Source organism: Sinohyriopsis cumingii, chromosome 1, assembly GCF_028554795.1.
Source record: "Sinohyriopsis cumingii isolate HCF-2022 chromosome 1, ASM2855479v2, whole genome shotgun sequence".
Lineage (NCBI taxonomy): Eukaryota > Metazoa > Mollusca > Bivalvia > Unionida > Unionidae > Sinohyriopsis > Sinohyriopsis cumingii.
In genome coordinates this window covers 35,249,488-35,267,379 of record NC_142961.1, presented here as the reverse complement: position 1 = coordinate 35,267,379, position 17,892 = coordinate 35,249,488, and the positions used below count along the sequence as shown (strand labels likewise).

Sequence of the window (17,892 nt, the reverse complement as noted above, 5' to 3'; positions counted from 1 at the left end):
GTGGAGCACTCTCAGGTTCAGGATAATCAGACTCGTCATCTAGAGCAGCTTTCTTTGTAGGCGGTTCTTTTTGTGATGCATCCTCAGAATCATTAATTCGAGGTCGCTTCTGTGGACGGCCTACTGGCCTCTTTGGAGACGATTTCGGTAAGGGAGAGTCCCTCCAAGAACTAGACAGTGCCTCCTCGCTTGTTGCATAACGTATGATAAACTTATCCATCAAAATTATTACAGTACTAACAATATTATGTTTCACAACGACAGCTATCCAGTATATAAACTTTTGATAGTGGTGGGTATTTTATGTATGCTTTATATTTCACTAGCTTGATTGGCTAACAAAAATATGATTGGTTGTCAGTGTAGACATTGTTACACACGAAACCACTTCAAACAGGTGTGACAGGTATGGCTTTGATTAGAAACCATGACCCATGCTTTTTATCATTAAACAATACATCGGAGAGTCGGTATGGATTAGTAAAATTCATTGGCATTGTGCAACAAAACAAACCCCTTATGCCTGAAGCATTATATACCAAGGTTTAAACATAGTTATTATTCTACAGGGGGTAAACCTCTTTGTAGACGATAAATATTGATTATGGGTGCTAAATGTTCGGTACATCATGTGCTCTTTTAATGAAATCCAGATGGCTGCATTTTATTTCCGAACACACCTGTCAAAGAAATCCCACAAGTTTTATTATTAACAATTATCACCTAGACACCTTGAAATCTCCGACATACTGGTACATCAAAACAAAAAGCAGTCGATTGTTTTGAGTCAGCAAGCTCTACTCATTTTGAAGCTGCCCTTGGCTAGGTGGGGAGAAAAAAAAAAGAGAACCACAATAAATAGATCACCTTTATTTTTTTTAAAATACCGACATATTAATCACGCCAACTCGTATATTGCAACTTGCTTGTTATTTTTACCCTTCCTGTGCGTGCATACAACACTCACCCCATATGGAGCCTCTCACCCTTGGTGCTCTAAGATTAGCCATCATACATGTACCGGTATTTCTACTCTCGATACTAAAATGTTTCTGTCATAACTATCTTAAAAATTATAATTCCAGAATCTTTTATTTAGTTGGCATTAATATCTTAATTACACAGAAATTAAGCTTGCGCGCCTTGGTAATGTAGATTTTAATGATCACTGATTAGCAGAGGGTTAAACTGTGGATTGCAAGATTAGTAATATGGCGGTTCTTTTGGAAAATACGCACACAATCATGGCTCTAATACATGTATGGCTGTGTTTTCTGGTGGATGGACATGTATCACATAGACAAAATAGGCAAGTAATGCCTGTTTTTCATTCATTATCCTTTCCGTGGTGCTTGACAAAATACTTGTTTTACTTCATGGCAGCATGTCGTCCTGTGAGCCAACGGTAACTTCGTTACAGACATGGGGGGGGGAGGGAATAAATTTATCTTCAGCTGTATGTTTTCGGACACCTAATTAAAGAATTTGATATGTATTCAGACGACAAAAAACTTCATTATTTGTTGCAGTCCGAAAACATACGGTAAATATGGTAGCTCTTGTTATCAACAGTGATATAGCTCTTGTTATCTCCAGTGATACAGCTCTTTTGATTTAGCTCTTGTTATCTACAGTGATATAGCTCTTGTTATCTTCAGTGATATAGCTCTTGATTTAGCTCTTGTTATCTACAGTGATATAGCTCTTGTTATCTACAATGATATAGCTCTTGTTATCTCCAGTGATATAGCTCTTTTGATTAAGCTCTTGTTATCTACAGTGATATAGCTCTTGTTATCTCCAGTGATACAGCTCTTGTGTTATCGGTAGTGATATAGCTCTTGTTATCAACAGTGATATAGCTCTTTTGATTTAGCTCTTGTTATCTACAGTGATACAGCTATTGTTATCTACAGTGATATAGCTTTTGTTATTTACAGCGATATATCTCTTACACAACAGCATTTACAAATGTAGTGCAGCATGTGAGACATTTTTGCAATTTGCACCCAAAACTATGATTTTTTTTGTTATTTCATTTGCAGATTTGGAAAGAGTATCATATGACAAAAGACTGCATATTCGGTGTCATAAAGGTTTGTGAGTAATGTATCAAAACGTATGGGCCAAATAGCAGGGCTTTGCTAATGTTTGTTTTGAAGATCCAAACTTGGAAGACATGTTCTAGTCTTAAGCATTATTGTTTTGAACATCTAGACTTGGAAGGAAAATACGTTCTAGTCATAAGCATGTTGTTTTGATAGAGACCAAGTCTAAGTATTTTCTGTAATTTTAATGAGTGGTCATACATTGTGGTTTCACAAAAAAATTTGGGGGGTACTGCTTTACATGGATGTTGTTGTTGCTCTAACTACAACAACGATGTGATTCAGAAGCCCCCCCCCCCCCCCCGCCCAATTTCTTTATGATATTACTATCGAACAAAATAGCTAAGCTGTTTGGCAGATCATTTTTGTAATGTGGTAATCAGATATTACTTCTTACATGTGTTTGTTTTAATATAACCCTTTAAAATAGGAAGGAATTTTAACGTGTTTTATATTGTTTCAGTTCAGATGTATGTATATGGTATCAGGTTGCTGTCATTTCCATTCACAGCCTTAAATTGATATGTTGTGAGATCAATGGGACAGAGAGAAAAGAGAAAAGCATGGAGTATTCAAAAACAACGTACAGTACACACACTGCTGATTTAGAAAATTCCATATTTCACTGGAGGAATTTAATCTGTCCACAATTTTGTCCATCACGGAACGGATATAGTGGTCTTCATGGACGGATTAAGTTTTATAGCTCCATTTAGAAAATTACAGCAATATATTGTGTAATAGCAGATGTCCACTTCATAGTTTGGAACTTACATCATTTTAGCAAGAGAAGACAGTGCAGAAGCTTTTTAATCTGTACATAGTGCCATTCAGAAACTCACCCACTAAATGCAAAGACATGTATTGCAAGAAATGAAAGATAAATTTCCAAGCAAAGGGTACAGAAAATATAATTTTTTTAATGATATAGTGATTTTTATAGCCATTGGTGTGAGAGAGATTCTGTGTGTTAAATAAGGAAAAGAAATCAATTAAGTATTAACGGGATGATTTTGATAGGAAAGAAGACAATGAAGCAGTATGTAAAATGATTGCTTGGACTATTTATTCAGTTATTGTTGTTGTTGTTGTTGTTGTTGTGGGATTTAATACCATTTTTCAGCACACGATAGGCTATGCATGGTGGCCAGTATTAATGGTGGAGGAAGAACCCGGGAAAACCCCGAGAAGAACCACCGACCTACAAGAAGCTACTGGCAAGCTGTCTCACATACCCACATTAGCCGAATCCTAGACTTGAACCCACGCAGACAGGTGAGATGGCAGTGATCTGTAACGGAGAGCGCTTTAGACCACTTGGCCACTTGGGGCCCCTTATTCAGTTATTAAACTAAAAAATATGAGAATCACTTATTGTTTTATGTGTCTTTCCCAGAAATTTTTAAAGTATTTGCTTAACACATTTCCATGTGAAAAAATGCAATGCTATCCTGGTTTGAAGCTTTTGGTGTAGCCTTTGTGCAGTACTTCAACATGAAATATACATGTGACACATTTTCTCAAGAACTGAGGAGCAAAATATACATGTGTACCTTTCAAGCCCCCTCATTTGAAAATCTATTTTATTGACATGTAGAATTTAAATTTTGCTAGTACTGAGAAAAAAAATGAGCTCTTTTTGCTATATTCTTTTGATATCCATGACATCACTTGAATACCATTGTTGGAAAACTATAATGAGCTAGTATGCTAGATGGACTAAGGAGAACAGATTAGTGTTCATGTGGATTTCTTATTTTATTTCTTGTTTCTTTATTAATCTTTTATTTTAACAACACGGTTTTTAGAATTATTTCTGTTTTATATATCTCAAAGTACCATTTTTCATTGCAGGAATCAGACTACAATGGTATGATGGAAAAAGCAAGATCATGTCCAACTGTAAGATATTGTCATAATTGTAGAAATATTGTTCCTCTGAAGACGATAAAGTAGATGGATATTTGGGCTGTAAACACTTTTGGGATGAGAAGAATGTTCTTATTTTGGATATATTTTGTTCAGAATTATCTGTAAGATTTTGACAAAAAAAAGAAATCTGGGTCACATTTACACACACACACACACACACACACACACACACACCAGGAGCAAGAGCAAAATGAAGACTTTCAGTCAGTCCTTGTGGATTCTTAGGAGTTTGACACAGAACAGGTTGAGGTGGCACCTTCTTCCTTCCAGTCCCCTTCCTCCTCCCTCCAGTTGACCCTGGCAGCAGAGGAAGAAGAGATCTGGTCCTTTGATAAGGCAATAAAGAAATCTACCATCTTCAAACCTGGTATTTTTGCCCCAAGCCCTTTTGCCCCAAGCCCTTTGGCTTAGAAGACATGAAAATTCTCTTTAGCTTGGAGATTCTCTCTGAGGCTACCCACTGCATTGTGGTCCATGAGGTTTCTCAAGGATTTAATAATGCCCAGGAGTTTGCTAGGCAGAGTAATGGCTGGTCAGCAGCCCCTACTGTGTTGAGACCAATGATCATGGTGATAGGTGCACACACACACCCCTGCCTGGCCCCTTAAGCCTCCCATCTTGGATGCATCATAAGAGAGCACTTCTACGGGAACGTGGATTGGCCCTCCAGTTAAGATACTGAAGGCCTTAGAACTCAAGGCTAGGTCATTTGTTACCATAGCCTCACATACCAATATTTTATTTTCTCAGCAGCCTACTAAAGGAAGAGTCCCTGATTCCAGTTGCATTACATTGTGCTTGCTGGAGCAGTTGCCAAAACATCTCAGCATACGTTGTCCATGTCACTATCAGTGGAGCTGCAGCTGCTTCACCTCTTCAAGGATATTGCTTGGAACACTTTGAAGGTCATACTGGAGCACAGTAAGAATCTTCAGGTTGCTTCTATCTATCTGTGGCTTCTTGGGACCCTTGCTTCTGTTCCAGTCTCATTGAAACTGGCCAAGAAGTGTGATCATCCTAGAAAATTCTTTAAAGTTATTTATCCCCAGTCAAAGAAGCAATCCCAATTTAAATCTCTCTCTCTCTCTCATGTAAAGTTGCAGATGAAGTAACCAGAGAGGACCAAGGACAAAGTTTGCAGACCTCCTCCCCTTCCTGAGAAGGGGTGGGGGTGAAATGGCAGTCCTCTTGCTGCAATTCCTATAGGTGCCCATCTAATCCTCATTTCAGAGGTTTTATGATTCAGTTTGGCTGCTTCTAATGATGGAAGAACGGGATGGAATCAGCTTTTTCTTCCCTTAAATAGCTCTGTTCTATCGATTATTTCCAGGTGGACTATGAAACAAGAGAATTCATCAGTTCCTTACTGAGAGGAACCCTTCATTCATGAAGATTAAAGTAAACATGGTTCAGACCATTGCTGCCTCATGGGCCTACCTGTATCTAACTAATTTGTTATTGGATGATGTTATGAAGGTCATGCTTTGGTGGTCATATACTAGCTGTTCCTCCATCTACCTTTGTTCTTTTGCATGCAAATACATATATTCTTTAGGGCCCATTGTGGCAGCACAAAAGTGGCCTAAGTGCATACCAGCTTAAGTAGTGAACATTCCTACATTTAAAAAGAATATTTGTTTGTGTATACCAGTGTCAGGTAACATATTACTCTTTAGAATATGTAGATTTTTGGGAGAGGGATAAAACTAAGTTAAATTTAATGATATAATGCTTAACTGTTGCTGTTGCCAGATTCCTCCTCCCACCCATTGATGCTACACAAATAATCTGTGCATGGGTCATTGATGTGGGGGATCAGGCTGGGTCTGTATTACATAGTCTGAAACTGTCCAGAATTCTATTTAGAAGGGTTCATCCATGGGATGATGAATTTTTCATATACAGACCCAACTGATTCCTTCCCAGGAAAGGTAATCTATGCTTTAGCAACAGGTCAGTGTGACATCATCAAAATTAGTTTTACTCACCCCCCCCCAAAAAAAATACATATACATATGCATATTTTAAAAATCATGAGTATAAGCAGCCAATAAAGAAATTTTTTAAAGAAATACAATAGAAAAGAAAGCCAGAGAGTTCTTGGGTGATTAAATTGCCAAAAATGCCATTGTCTTTTACAGAACATTTCCAAGATGAATTATGTTTGTCAATACACCTGTATGGCAGCATTCAATTTAATCATGAATATTATTTCAAGAGAAAGCTGTTTTATCACACAAATATGTTGTTTTTTTTAAACACTGGACAAATACTTATTGTATTTAATGCTGGATAAATACTTTTTTTTATTCAACACTGGACAAAACATAACATATTCTTAAAAACTCTACCTCCAGAAATCACATAAAGCAGACTCTGAGTTCATGTCCTCATGGTTTCTGAGTGATTACAGGAAATATATATTTAGAGTAAGCTTGTTCTTCATGATGGATTTTTAGGGAGAATGAAAGATGGTTTCGATGAACAGGCCTTTTTGTCCATGATGTTGTAGCTTTATTTGATATGCTATAGCCAGTAAAAAAAACTATAAAAACTTCATTATTGAATCCCTTGAAAATGAGGATGTACTCTCTGCCATATATTATAGGGGCTCGGTTCGAGTGCAGTTGTTATATGCAGTAATGAACAAATTTGTGTTCTAACCAACATTTTTAACAGGATGTTATTCTAATAAAGTAATCCATCATGAACTTATGGGTATCCAGTTTCTTGCTTTTGTAGAAAATTACATTTCATTGCTGCATTCATTCATGACTATACAGTGTGCAAAAATTGACATTCCTTAGGGAAATGGTCATATGTAAGCATACTGCATGCCTTTTACAGCTTTAAACGGTAAATTTGTTATGTTCTGGTAATTGCCATAGATGGATTACTGTAAGAGAGGGAAATTGCCATTCAGGGATTACTGTAAGGATTGGACATTGTCATTGGGGATTACTGTAAATGTTGGACATTGTCAATGGGGATTAATCTAAGTGTGGGAAATTGCTATAGGGAGATCACTTTAAGAGTGGAAATTGCCATACGGGGATTACTGTAAGGGTTGGAAATTCTCATTGGGGAATAGTGTAAAGGTTAGACATTGTTAATGAGGATTAATGTAAGTGTGGGAAACTGCTATAGAGGGATTACTGTAAGATTACTGTAAGAGTGGGAAATAGCCATAGGAGGATTACTGTAAAGGTGGAAAAAAATTGAGTGTAAAGAGTTTTCTCTATTTACCTTTCTGTTAGTATTTTGAACTAAAATACTTGTATGTACAAAAATGTTCTTTTTAACTCAAGGTTATGTATTCTTATACAAAAACTTCTGAGGTTCTCTCTTAAAAAATTACAACTTGTACTTGATTATTAAAAAAAAAGCTAGTAACAGAGACTTGTGCCAAGGTTTGGTAATTTCTTGCATACAATAGTTCTGCTGTGAAAACTGTAGTGACTTAACTTTCATGCATTGCCTTTTTTGAAGATGTTGTGTAGTTGTTTTTTTTTTTTTCTATTTCAGTTTATCTTTCCAATTCCTCGCAGTGATGGATATGAATTTATATTATGCCAGTTTTATGACAAAGATGTTTACTTCACACCCCTGGGCATGTTTCAGGTAGGTTAATTACTGATTAACTCACAGTTTACAGTCAAACCTGTCTATAAAGGATGCTCAGAGTACCATACAACTGCATGCTTTATGTACAAGCGCTCATATACTGAGGTTATTAATGACAAAAGAGCCTCATCAATGTTCTTCATGAGCTGAGGTTCAGTCTCTGGAGGTATCTGCTAAGTTAGGCTTCACTGTTTAAATTGACAGCAAATTTGAACTTCCTATGGACATCTGACAGATGTTTAGGTGGGTCATATATAAATCTGCCGATACCTACCCTTTTAGCATTTCATTGTCATGATACAGTATGATGAGTATGTGTAAATCAGGCCATAGCCACACCTTTACCATTTCTTTGTCATGATATGGGGACAAAACATAAATAATAACACAAAAGATAAATTAGCTCTAAATGACTTTCTTTAAAAAAAACAGTGATGCATTATAGAATTTGGCCATATTTAACAGAAAGCAGTTAAATAAAAAAGGCTTTTAAGATTTCGCACATGATGCCAATCTGCAGTCAAATATGGTTAATGTTACTAAAAATAGAAAAACCTGTATGTGACTTCTCCAAAACTGCTGAATAAAATTTTAGAAAGTTTGACAGAAGGTACTTGGGCATGATGACCTTTCAGACTATAGATGATGCTGATCCACCATCATAATACGACTGATGTTACTGGAAATGGCAAAACTTTAATATACTTCTGAAAAACACTGCAAGTACTAGGCCACAAAAGACTGAATGAATTCAGACATGATGGTATTTTAAATTTATACAAATAGTGCCATTCTGTAGTCAAATACCTCCAGTGTTACTAAGATAGAAAAGCTATGTTAGAATATGTTACAACCTTAAATCTTTATGGATTCTAGCATTTCTGTTACACAATAGTATTTATTTACCACTAATGCATCAAATATTCTCTTTTTTTACAATCATCTGTGTTTATACTTTTATTTTTGTATAATTGTTCTTTTTATTAATGTTTAAAACTTTTATTTTGCAGCTAATCAAAGAAAATGCTCCTCCCTGCTTGACTTTGGCCCATTTTCCAGAATTCAAAGAAGAAAAAGGTAATAGATGGCATATATAACATTGTATCTTCCTTCCACTGGTAAAACTCAAACTGGTGACAGAAACCAGACAAACTATCACAGCACATCCATAATGTCAGGCCACACTTTACTGGCTTTGAAGGAAGATACTGCTTGGCCTTGTGTCATCCTTTGAATGCAATAATGCATGTAAAGTGCATTATCTTGATAAATCATTTAATGAAGTATTGTATGAAATTTTAAACAAAATTTAAAATGGGATCAGTGAATGAAAAGTTAATTTATTTTTAATTTTTAATTTATTTGTATTATTATGAAAAGGTATGCATTCAATTTCAGATATTCATGAGTCTAATGTTTAGATTTATGTATGGAGATGTGACAGATTGTAGTTGTGTGGTAATAGGTATCTAATGTATGTTTTTTTGTGTTTATGATATGCACACATGAGTGGTTCATACTTACAAATTAACATGAATATATTATGGGCTATTTGTTTTAATTTTATTTTTAAAATTATCACATTAATTTAAAGATGAAAGACAATACAATATGTATGCATGCTTGTATGTTTATGTATTTCTTTTATGATCTCTATATGTGAGTGTGCCTGTTTTGCAATTTACTGTTGGAAAGAAATACATTATTTGTAATGAATGTAGAAATGTATAAAAACCTTCATCAGTGGTTTGATGTTGGCAAGGCTTATATATTTTTTCAATGTTTGCCAGAACTTCATCCAGTATTGGACATATTTTATGAAGTTTGTCATGGTTAGGGTGATCTGCAGGAAATCGGTGTTGTCATTTAGGTGAAAGTACTGGAGTTTTTCAAACCTTCTGTATGGCATTACATTTTTGATTCCTTCATTGGATAGAAAATTGTCATTTGACCAATAAAAACTATAGTCAAGAGCTTTGATTATTCCCATGAAGATAAACATGCCAATAAAGGCAGTCATCTCAGGCACACTGGTCTCTGTCCAGTTTGCATCACTGATTTCATGATCCACATGTTGTTCAGCTGCAAATTTATTTGTTTCACTTACAACCTTTTCAAAAAGTCCAACTGGAAAATATAATTGGAAACAGTCTAGTTCTGGTGCTGTTTCCTGCAAATTATGTGATGGTCCTGACTGGTGAGTAAATGGACTTCTGTCAACATCTTGCACGTCTGCAAACCAATTTGGCTGATCATCATCAATGTCACTCGAGTCTGATGACATTTCAGTGTTGATATCTGATGACAGAATTTCAGATCCTTCGTCATTAAAGGCATCATTGTTTATAAAATCTGGTATTTCATTGGAACCAATCCAGAAAAATCATTTTCACTTCCAGACAAATCACTGTAATCAACAGATGAGGACGACATCGCCATGACAGGATCAGGGAATTCCTTTCATAAATAAACAAGTTCACTTTCGTTATCATCTGTTATACTATTTGATTGAAACTTTGCATATTGAAATGAATGGAAGAAATGAACAACACAAACATTCTTAATTTTGTTATTTTATTTTATATGCCATGCAATTCTGGCAGATTTCGTGTTTTAAACATGTTAAAGCTACATTATACATTACAATGTAGAAGACTTGCTGTATTTGGTGCGCATTTTACGAATGTGATTTTCTGCCTAAAGAACATGATGACATTATGAATTTATACTAGTAATGTAAACTTCAGCATTATAATTGGAAAAATTACAATTATGAGTAACTTACATATGTTGAAATGGACATAATATTTACATCGAACTGAGGTAATACAATCAGCCCACAATGCCATTTTGCATGCAGCCTTGGGAAAAAAAATACATATAATTGGTCGGTTAAATTTAGATTTATATGTTCTAATGTTAAGTAATATGTCATTAAAATTGAATGTTAGTAAAGATGATTTGTTTTTTGACCAGAGTTTGGTTACCTTGCAGCTAATCAACATTTAAATGGCAGATGTAACATATTCATAGTAGATACTGTGTAATGCATAGAAATGCGTATAGGGCAGGCATAGGTAAAGGCATAGAAGAGCGTACCTGGGAAGTAAAGGGTTATGCTTGACACCACCACTGACACTTCCATCTTTCTTAGAAAGCCATAGCTAGGATTAAATGTAAGTAAAATAAGCTAAAAATCTCACAAAATACAAGTATCACCACCAACAACTGCAGTGTAAACAATCCAAGTGAGTGCACACCCAGTAAACTAATTTGGCGGTGTCGGGAGTTTTGTAATATGCCAAACAATAAAATCAGTCTCCTCTCATAATTTTGTCTGGGCTAAAAGAGGTACTGGGTCATCCGTTGCCGGAAAATTGGTTGTTTACCTGTATAATATAATTACTCCTATAAACTTGTGATTATAAATAGAATTACCCCTGTAGACTTGTGATTATATAATTACCTATATAGACTTGTGATTATAGAAAATAATTGCAATTGTTATTATAGAATGTAATTACTCCGATAGAGTTATAATATGTAGTAGTCATGAATGGAAGTACTAGATGTAAACCACAAATATATGCCAGAATTCTGAATATTGCTGATGAAAAAGGCAATAAGAGGGAAGAAGAGAAAGTTACATGTAGTTGTTTTTTTTCTTCTTGTAGGAATTGTGCTGATGGCTGGTCAATATGATGATAAAGTTATTGTAAGTTGTTTTATTGTTGTTTTTTTTTGTCAATGCCTCATATTTGAAGATAGGAGTATGGTCTTTTAAAAATCGATAAAGTTTTATCAGCCAGTCTCATTCTGCATCATATAGCATCCAGTTTTCAGTCAGATGATTGTAGGAGATTATCACAAAAGTTTACTTTTTGACATTGAAACCTGCCTTAGTCAAAGTCTAAAATTGTGGACACTTAATTATAAAGAATAATATTTGTGAACCCCTGAGTTTACTCCACCTCATTATAAAGGATACCTGTCCACAAAGGACCAAATTTGGTGCATCCTGAGTGTCCTTTATATATGACTTTCATTGTATTTAATCAGGCCTATATTATTCTCAATTACACATGCTAAATTATATCCATCCACTTTAGCCTTAAATTCTGTTATATTTGGCTCTATGTCCATCCACTTTAGCCTCAAATTCTGTTATATTTGGCTCTATGTCCATCCACTTTAGCCTCAAATTCTGTTATATTTGGCTCTATGTCCATCCACTTTAGCCTCAAATTCTGTTAGATTTGGCTCTATGTCCATCCACTTTAGCCTCAAATTTTGTTATATTTGGCTCTGTGTCCATCCACTTTAGCCTCAAATTCTGTTAGATTTGGCTCTGTGTCCATCCACTTTAGCCTCAAATTCTGTTATATTTGGCTCTGTGTCTATCCACTTTAGCCTCAAATTCAGTTATATTTGGCTCTATGTCCATCCACTTTAGCCTCAAATTCTATTATATTTGGCTCTATGTCCATCCACTTTAGCCTCAAATTCTATTATATTTGGCTCTATGTCCATCCACTTTAGCCTTAAATTCTTATATTTTGGGCTCTATGTCCATCCACTTTAGCATTAAATTCTGTTAGATTTGGCTCTGTGTCCATCCACTTTAGCCTCAAATTCTGTTAGATTTGGCTCTGTGTCCATCCACTTTAGCCTCAAATTCTGTTAGATTTGGCTCTATGTCCATCCACTTTAGCCTTAAATTCTGTTAGATTTGGCTCTATGTCCATCCACTTTAGCCTCAAATTCTATTATATTTGGCTCTATATCCACCCACTTGAGCCTTAAATTCTGTTATATTTGGCTCTATGTCCATCCATCCAGGAAGGTCTTTCAAATTTGATGGAATACATTTGATGGAAAGCATCCTGGCATGAAGGTCTTTCAAATGTGATGAATTACATTTGATGGAAAGCATCCTGTCATGGAGGCCTTTCAAATTTGATGGAATATATTTGATGGAAAGCATCCTGGCATGAAGGGCTTTCAAATTTGATGGAAATACATTTGATGGAAAGCATCCTGGAATGGAGGCCTTTCAAATTTGATGGAATACATTTGATGGAAAGCATCCTGGCATGAAGGGCTTTCAAATTTGATGGAAATACATTTGATGGAAAGCATCCTGGAATGGAGGCCTTTCAAATTTGATGGAATACATTTGATGGAAAGCATCCTGACATGAAGGGCATTCAAATTTGATGGAAATACATTTGATGGAAAGCGTCCTGGAATGGAGGTCTTTCAAATTTGATGGAAATACATTTGATGGAAAGCATCCTGGCATGGAGGCCTTTCAAATTTGATGGAATACATTTGATGGAAAGCATCCTGGCATGAAGGGCTTTCAAATTTGATGGAAATACATTTGATGGAAAGCATCCTGGCATGGAGGCCTTTCAAATTTGATGGAATACATTTGATGGAAAGCATCCTGGCATGAAGGGCTTTCAAATTTGATGGAAATATATTTGATGGAAAGCATCCTGGCATGGAGGCCTTTCAAATTTGATGGAATACATTTGATGGAAAGCATCCTGGCATGGAGGTCTTTCAAATTTGATGGAATACATTTGACAGAAAGCATTCTGGCATGGAGGTCTTTAAAATTTGATGGAATACATTTGACAGAAAGCATCCTGGCATGGAGGTCTTTCAAATTTGATGGAATACATTTGACAGAAAGCATCCTGGCATGAAGGTCTTTCAAATTTGATGGAATACATTTGATGGAAAGCATCCTTGCAGGAAGGCCTTTCAAATTTGATGGAATACATTTGACAGAAAGCATCCTGACCTGGAGGTCTTTCAAATTTGATAGAAATACATTTGATGGAAAGCATCCTGGCATGGAGGCCTTTCAGATTTGTTCAGATGATGCTGATCCACAGTCATATATGGCAACCATTACTAAGAAAGAAATTCACCAGATTTTATTGAGAACATTCTGTCATGAAAGAGTTTTGAAGTTTGTATAAATGATGTCACTCCAGCTTCAAATATGGCCACCATTTCTAAACTTTGAAATACTTTTAACAGCTTGCTTCTCCTCAGTGGATGTTTGTATCAACTTGGACTTTTCACTAAAACACCTCGTGCCATATGTAATTGGTCCTACTGGTACATTTAAATGATGCTGATGTAACCTCCAGAATGGTGGCCTTAATAGTAATCTTGAAAACTTAAGGCTGCTTCTTATGAATTGTTGGTTGTGTCAACATGATTTTCACTAAAGCCATAATAGTATTTGCTTGCATTGGTTCTGAATGAAAATGGTGCTAATCCAATCCCTTCTGGCAGCCAATTTGAAAGTATTGCAAATATTTAACAATATCAGTGATGATTGCAATAGTCAGCTGTCAAAAAGACAAAATAGTCTTGTCTTTGAGACCTTGATCATCTTTTCAGATGTCACAGTAGATCACCTATCCACTTAAGGATGTGTGGTTTTTATAAACAAATTATGGACAGCATTGCACATGGTGAGATAAAGGCATGCAACATAACCTTTTTTGATGCGCACATCAGCTAGCATTTAAATACGAGTAGGTTGGTTAGCAAATGTTGATTGGTCTTGCTCTGAGTAGGTTTCAGTCTGAGGGGTTGGGGTCGGTTGTTTAAAAAGCGCAAAAAGTTTTTCTTTAGGATTTAATTTATGGAAATGAAACAGGAACATTGGGACTAGAAACATGTTGGTTTGAAAGGTGTACTGCTTAATGAGGTTTCAGTCTTTGGAGGATTCATTCAAGCCTATGATCAGCATACCTTAGTGCTAAGTACTGATCTCTGACTTGTTGATTTTTATGGTCTCTGTTTAGCAGGAAGACGCATGACATTATAAAATCTTACAGGATTCTCAGATCACTCAAATCGTGATGATTCCAATACCTTGATTTTCATGGTCTATGTTTGCAGGAAGACATGACATTATAAAATCTTACAGGATTCTCAGATCACTCAAATCGTTATGATTCTGACACCTTGATGTCTTTAATATATCACATATCACCACAGAACTCCACTGTTACGTTCTCCAGTCATAAAATGGTATTGGGGCTGAGTTGATTTTCCTTGTGAGACTCTGAATCTAATAAAATTTTGGGTAGGCAGGGTAATAAAGCCTGATTTGCAAGTGCAAAAATTAAGTACTACATGTAATGATATATTCATGCCATGGATGTGGTAAGAAATAATTGAAGAACATTAATGTGAAGCTTGGAGATATATTTTTTTTTAACAACTCTATTATATCATAAACCTCCCAACCTCAGATCTGAGTGATCTGGGAATCCAGTCAAGTTTTGTAATGTCATTGGCCTTAATCCTAACACCAAACATCCAAGTCTAAAATAGGGGTTGAATGATGAAGTATTCACAGTTAATACAGATATGATGATCATAACTGTACTGTGTTCCGACTTTTGATATTCATTTATTGTGTTGTGCATCTTATTAAGTACAATAGTCTTAATTAATTTTTTATATTTCAGACTAAGGCACAAGCATTGAATTTAACCAAACAGTTGTCAATATACTATGGAATGATGGCAGGTGAAAGGTTCAACCTTGTGCGTATTTTTAACCATCTCCCGGAGAAATTTAAACATACCGACTTGATTGATGAATACAGAGGAATGAAGTCATTCTTAGAGGATAAACAGCTTGTTTGAGTCAGTTTTACAGTGTGTGTTATTGTAAATAAAGAAAAAAATATGCTAGTAATGTTTTTTTGTAATTTCCTATTTCTTGAATTGTGTAACATATACGTGTATGGAATACAATAAAACGTTGATAATTCTGACATTCACTCAGGATCACTTGAATGATTTGTTGGTTCCATCTGGTGGGCATTTCATTGAAGAGTTTTTTTAAGTGGTTTGTCCTGCATGCATCATCTGACTAATGTATGATGTGCATTTTCTTTTAGCTGTTGTTTGCCTTCACTACTGCAAACAAGCTACTTGGAGGAAAATCATAAAATTTGGCATAGTTTTATCCTAAGGTCTAGTTGGACGAAAATGAAAATGACACCCCTCAGCCTTCCAATATGGCTGGCACAGTGGCCATCTTGGAAATCTTGTTATGTATACTTATGATGACCAGATGGTCACATGGGTTGTTGCTACAACACAGCTCAAAATATATTGTCGGTCCTTAATTAAAATTTTGTCAATTTGACCTTCAGAATGGCTGTCTACAGCAGCCATCTTGAAAATCTTATCTCTGCTGTCTCAAAAAGAATAGTTGAACTGATATAGGTATGAGTAGATTTATGTCAAACCTAGCCAGGATTTTACAGACTTAAATTTGATTCCACAGTTCATCAATCGCTTTGAGTGTAATTTGAATTTGACTTACATTTGGCCCACCAAATGTTAAATGTCTGGACTTCACTTTAAGGTTTATATTGGGGAATATTGGTCCCATTTTCATTAGTACAAGTCTTCATGTTAAGTCTTTAGACTTGAGTCATTTGATTGGTAAATTTATTGTCAGACTTGTATACCTAATCAGCTGGCTGGATTCTACACTTAAGTTCAGTACAGACACAAGTTTTATTGAATGCCTAATTGTATCTAATGAATACCTTGAGCAAATGCCAGTTGAGTTGTCTTAGCTTGAGTTTTTGATTTATCGTGTCTTGTCAATATGAACGTTCAAAGAAAGCATTCTAATTGCCAAGTGTAGGGGTTACATTTATTTCTCTGTCAGGTACATGTATATTGTTTCCTTTTCCGGTCAATATTGGGGTTAATCAATACATTAATATAATTGGACAAAATTAGTGAAATATTCTCACCTTATCTTTTAAAGTCTGTTTGTTCTTCACTTTTGTCATTACATTGTAGTATAATTTCACTTGAAGTGGACGGTTGGAAGTTTTCTTGTTCAAATTGTATGATATATAATAGTTTGAGATAACTTTTATCAAGTTCTTTTTTATATGTGCTCCTAAGTTATTAAAACTTTATGCAAGGTACTTTTCCTGTATTTCCACATTTTGAAGGAAATCCCAAGACAGTTTTGTGGTTTTTTGTCTTTAGTTCACTGCTGTTCATTTAATGGCCACTCCGTTGTAGAACTGAACAATTAGTTTCCACTCATAATGTGGTAGATTACTGTTTTTGTGTCAACCTTACGCTGTTCGTTTGGACAGGATACCACTTTAAGACTCCAGGTCCATGATTGCAAAAGTATTAGTGGATGAGAATGATATTAGCCCTGATAATGAGGAAACTTGGCAGCTAAAACATCGATTTGCACTGGAAAGACAGAAGATGTGCAGTCCTCAAAAAAAGAAAGAAAAACTGAAGGCAGAATTGGAACAACTATGGTCAGAAATGGAGAGGTTAGAAGATGGTACAAGTCAAAAAGGCCAGGACAGTGACTGTCACAAGTTAGAAGTTGGTCTAAATCAAACAGACCAGTACAGTGGCTATATGTCTGCATGAGATAAATTTGCATAAATTTACATAAATTAAGAACTTTACAATGACTGACAGTAAGATGTAAAAACTTTTAAAAATTTCTTCAAACTTTATTGTCATATTATAGTACAAAAGTCATCAATTCAAAAAAAACAGAAAAGTTAAAAGTCAGTAATTTTTTATCACCCTCCTTCATCCCCACCCCATAGATGTACTAAGGTATTTATTACCTTTGGAATCAAAACAGGCTTCTAGCAGCGGCATGTTCGGAGAGAGTGTGAGCTGTGAGGAGGGTGCTGAATAGCATGACTATCAGTACAAGATAATATGTGATTTACTACAATTTAGAATGATTTACAATGGAACTGCTATGCAAATTGAAACTTACACTCCAATTTATAAAGATGCCATATTCTATCTAGCACAGTGGAAATGCTATGCAAATTGAAACTTCAACTCCTATTCATAAAGTTGCCATATGCGATCTAGCACAATGGAACTGCTTTGCAAATTGAAACTTCCACTACAATTCATAAAGATGATGTATTCTGTCTAGCACAATTGAACTGCTATGCAAATTGAAACTTCCACTCCAGTTTATGGTATCACGGTACCAATTGTTTTTCCATATACCTCAATGCTAATGTTTTGTGAAATAAATATACTTTCTGTCCTACTTGGGCATGCATGTCACACGCTGTCATATAGAACAATGCTAGATTGTCAATTTGACAATGACATAACCAGGTACTCCATTGCATTTAAGAGAGATAACTCTACTGGAA

At 35.4% G+C, this 17,892-nt stretch overlaps 1 protein-coding gene across 6 annotated transcripts in view; it reads left to right on the top strand.

Moving 5' to 3' along the window:
• The window catches only part of LOC149806689 (ATP synthase mitochondrial F1 complex assembly factor 1-like), a 35,072-nt gene extending 19,675 nt beyond the window's left edge, over positions 1-15,397 (top strand). For all 6 annotated transcript variants that reach the window (XM_089956601.1, XM_089956583.1, XM_089956608.1 and 3 more), the window contains exons 5-10: positions 2,046-2,096; positions 3,963-4,010; positions 7,566-7,661; positions 8,675-8,741; positions 11,339-11,379; positions 15,170-15,397. In XM_089956601.1, the coding sequence (XP_089812727.1) occupies positions 2,046-2,096; positions 3,963-4,010; positions 7,566-7,661; positions 8,675-8,741; positions 11,339-11,379; positions 15,170-15,349 (483 nt within the window). In that variant the 3' untranslated portion in view covers positions 15,350-15,397. The remainder of the gene's footprint in view (positions 1-2,045; positions 2,097-3,962; positions 4,011-7,565; positions 7,662-8,674; positions 8,742-11,338; positions 11,380-15,169) is intronic.
• Positions 15,398-17,892: the final 2,495 nt, after the last annotated feature.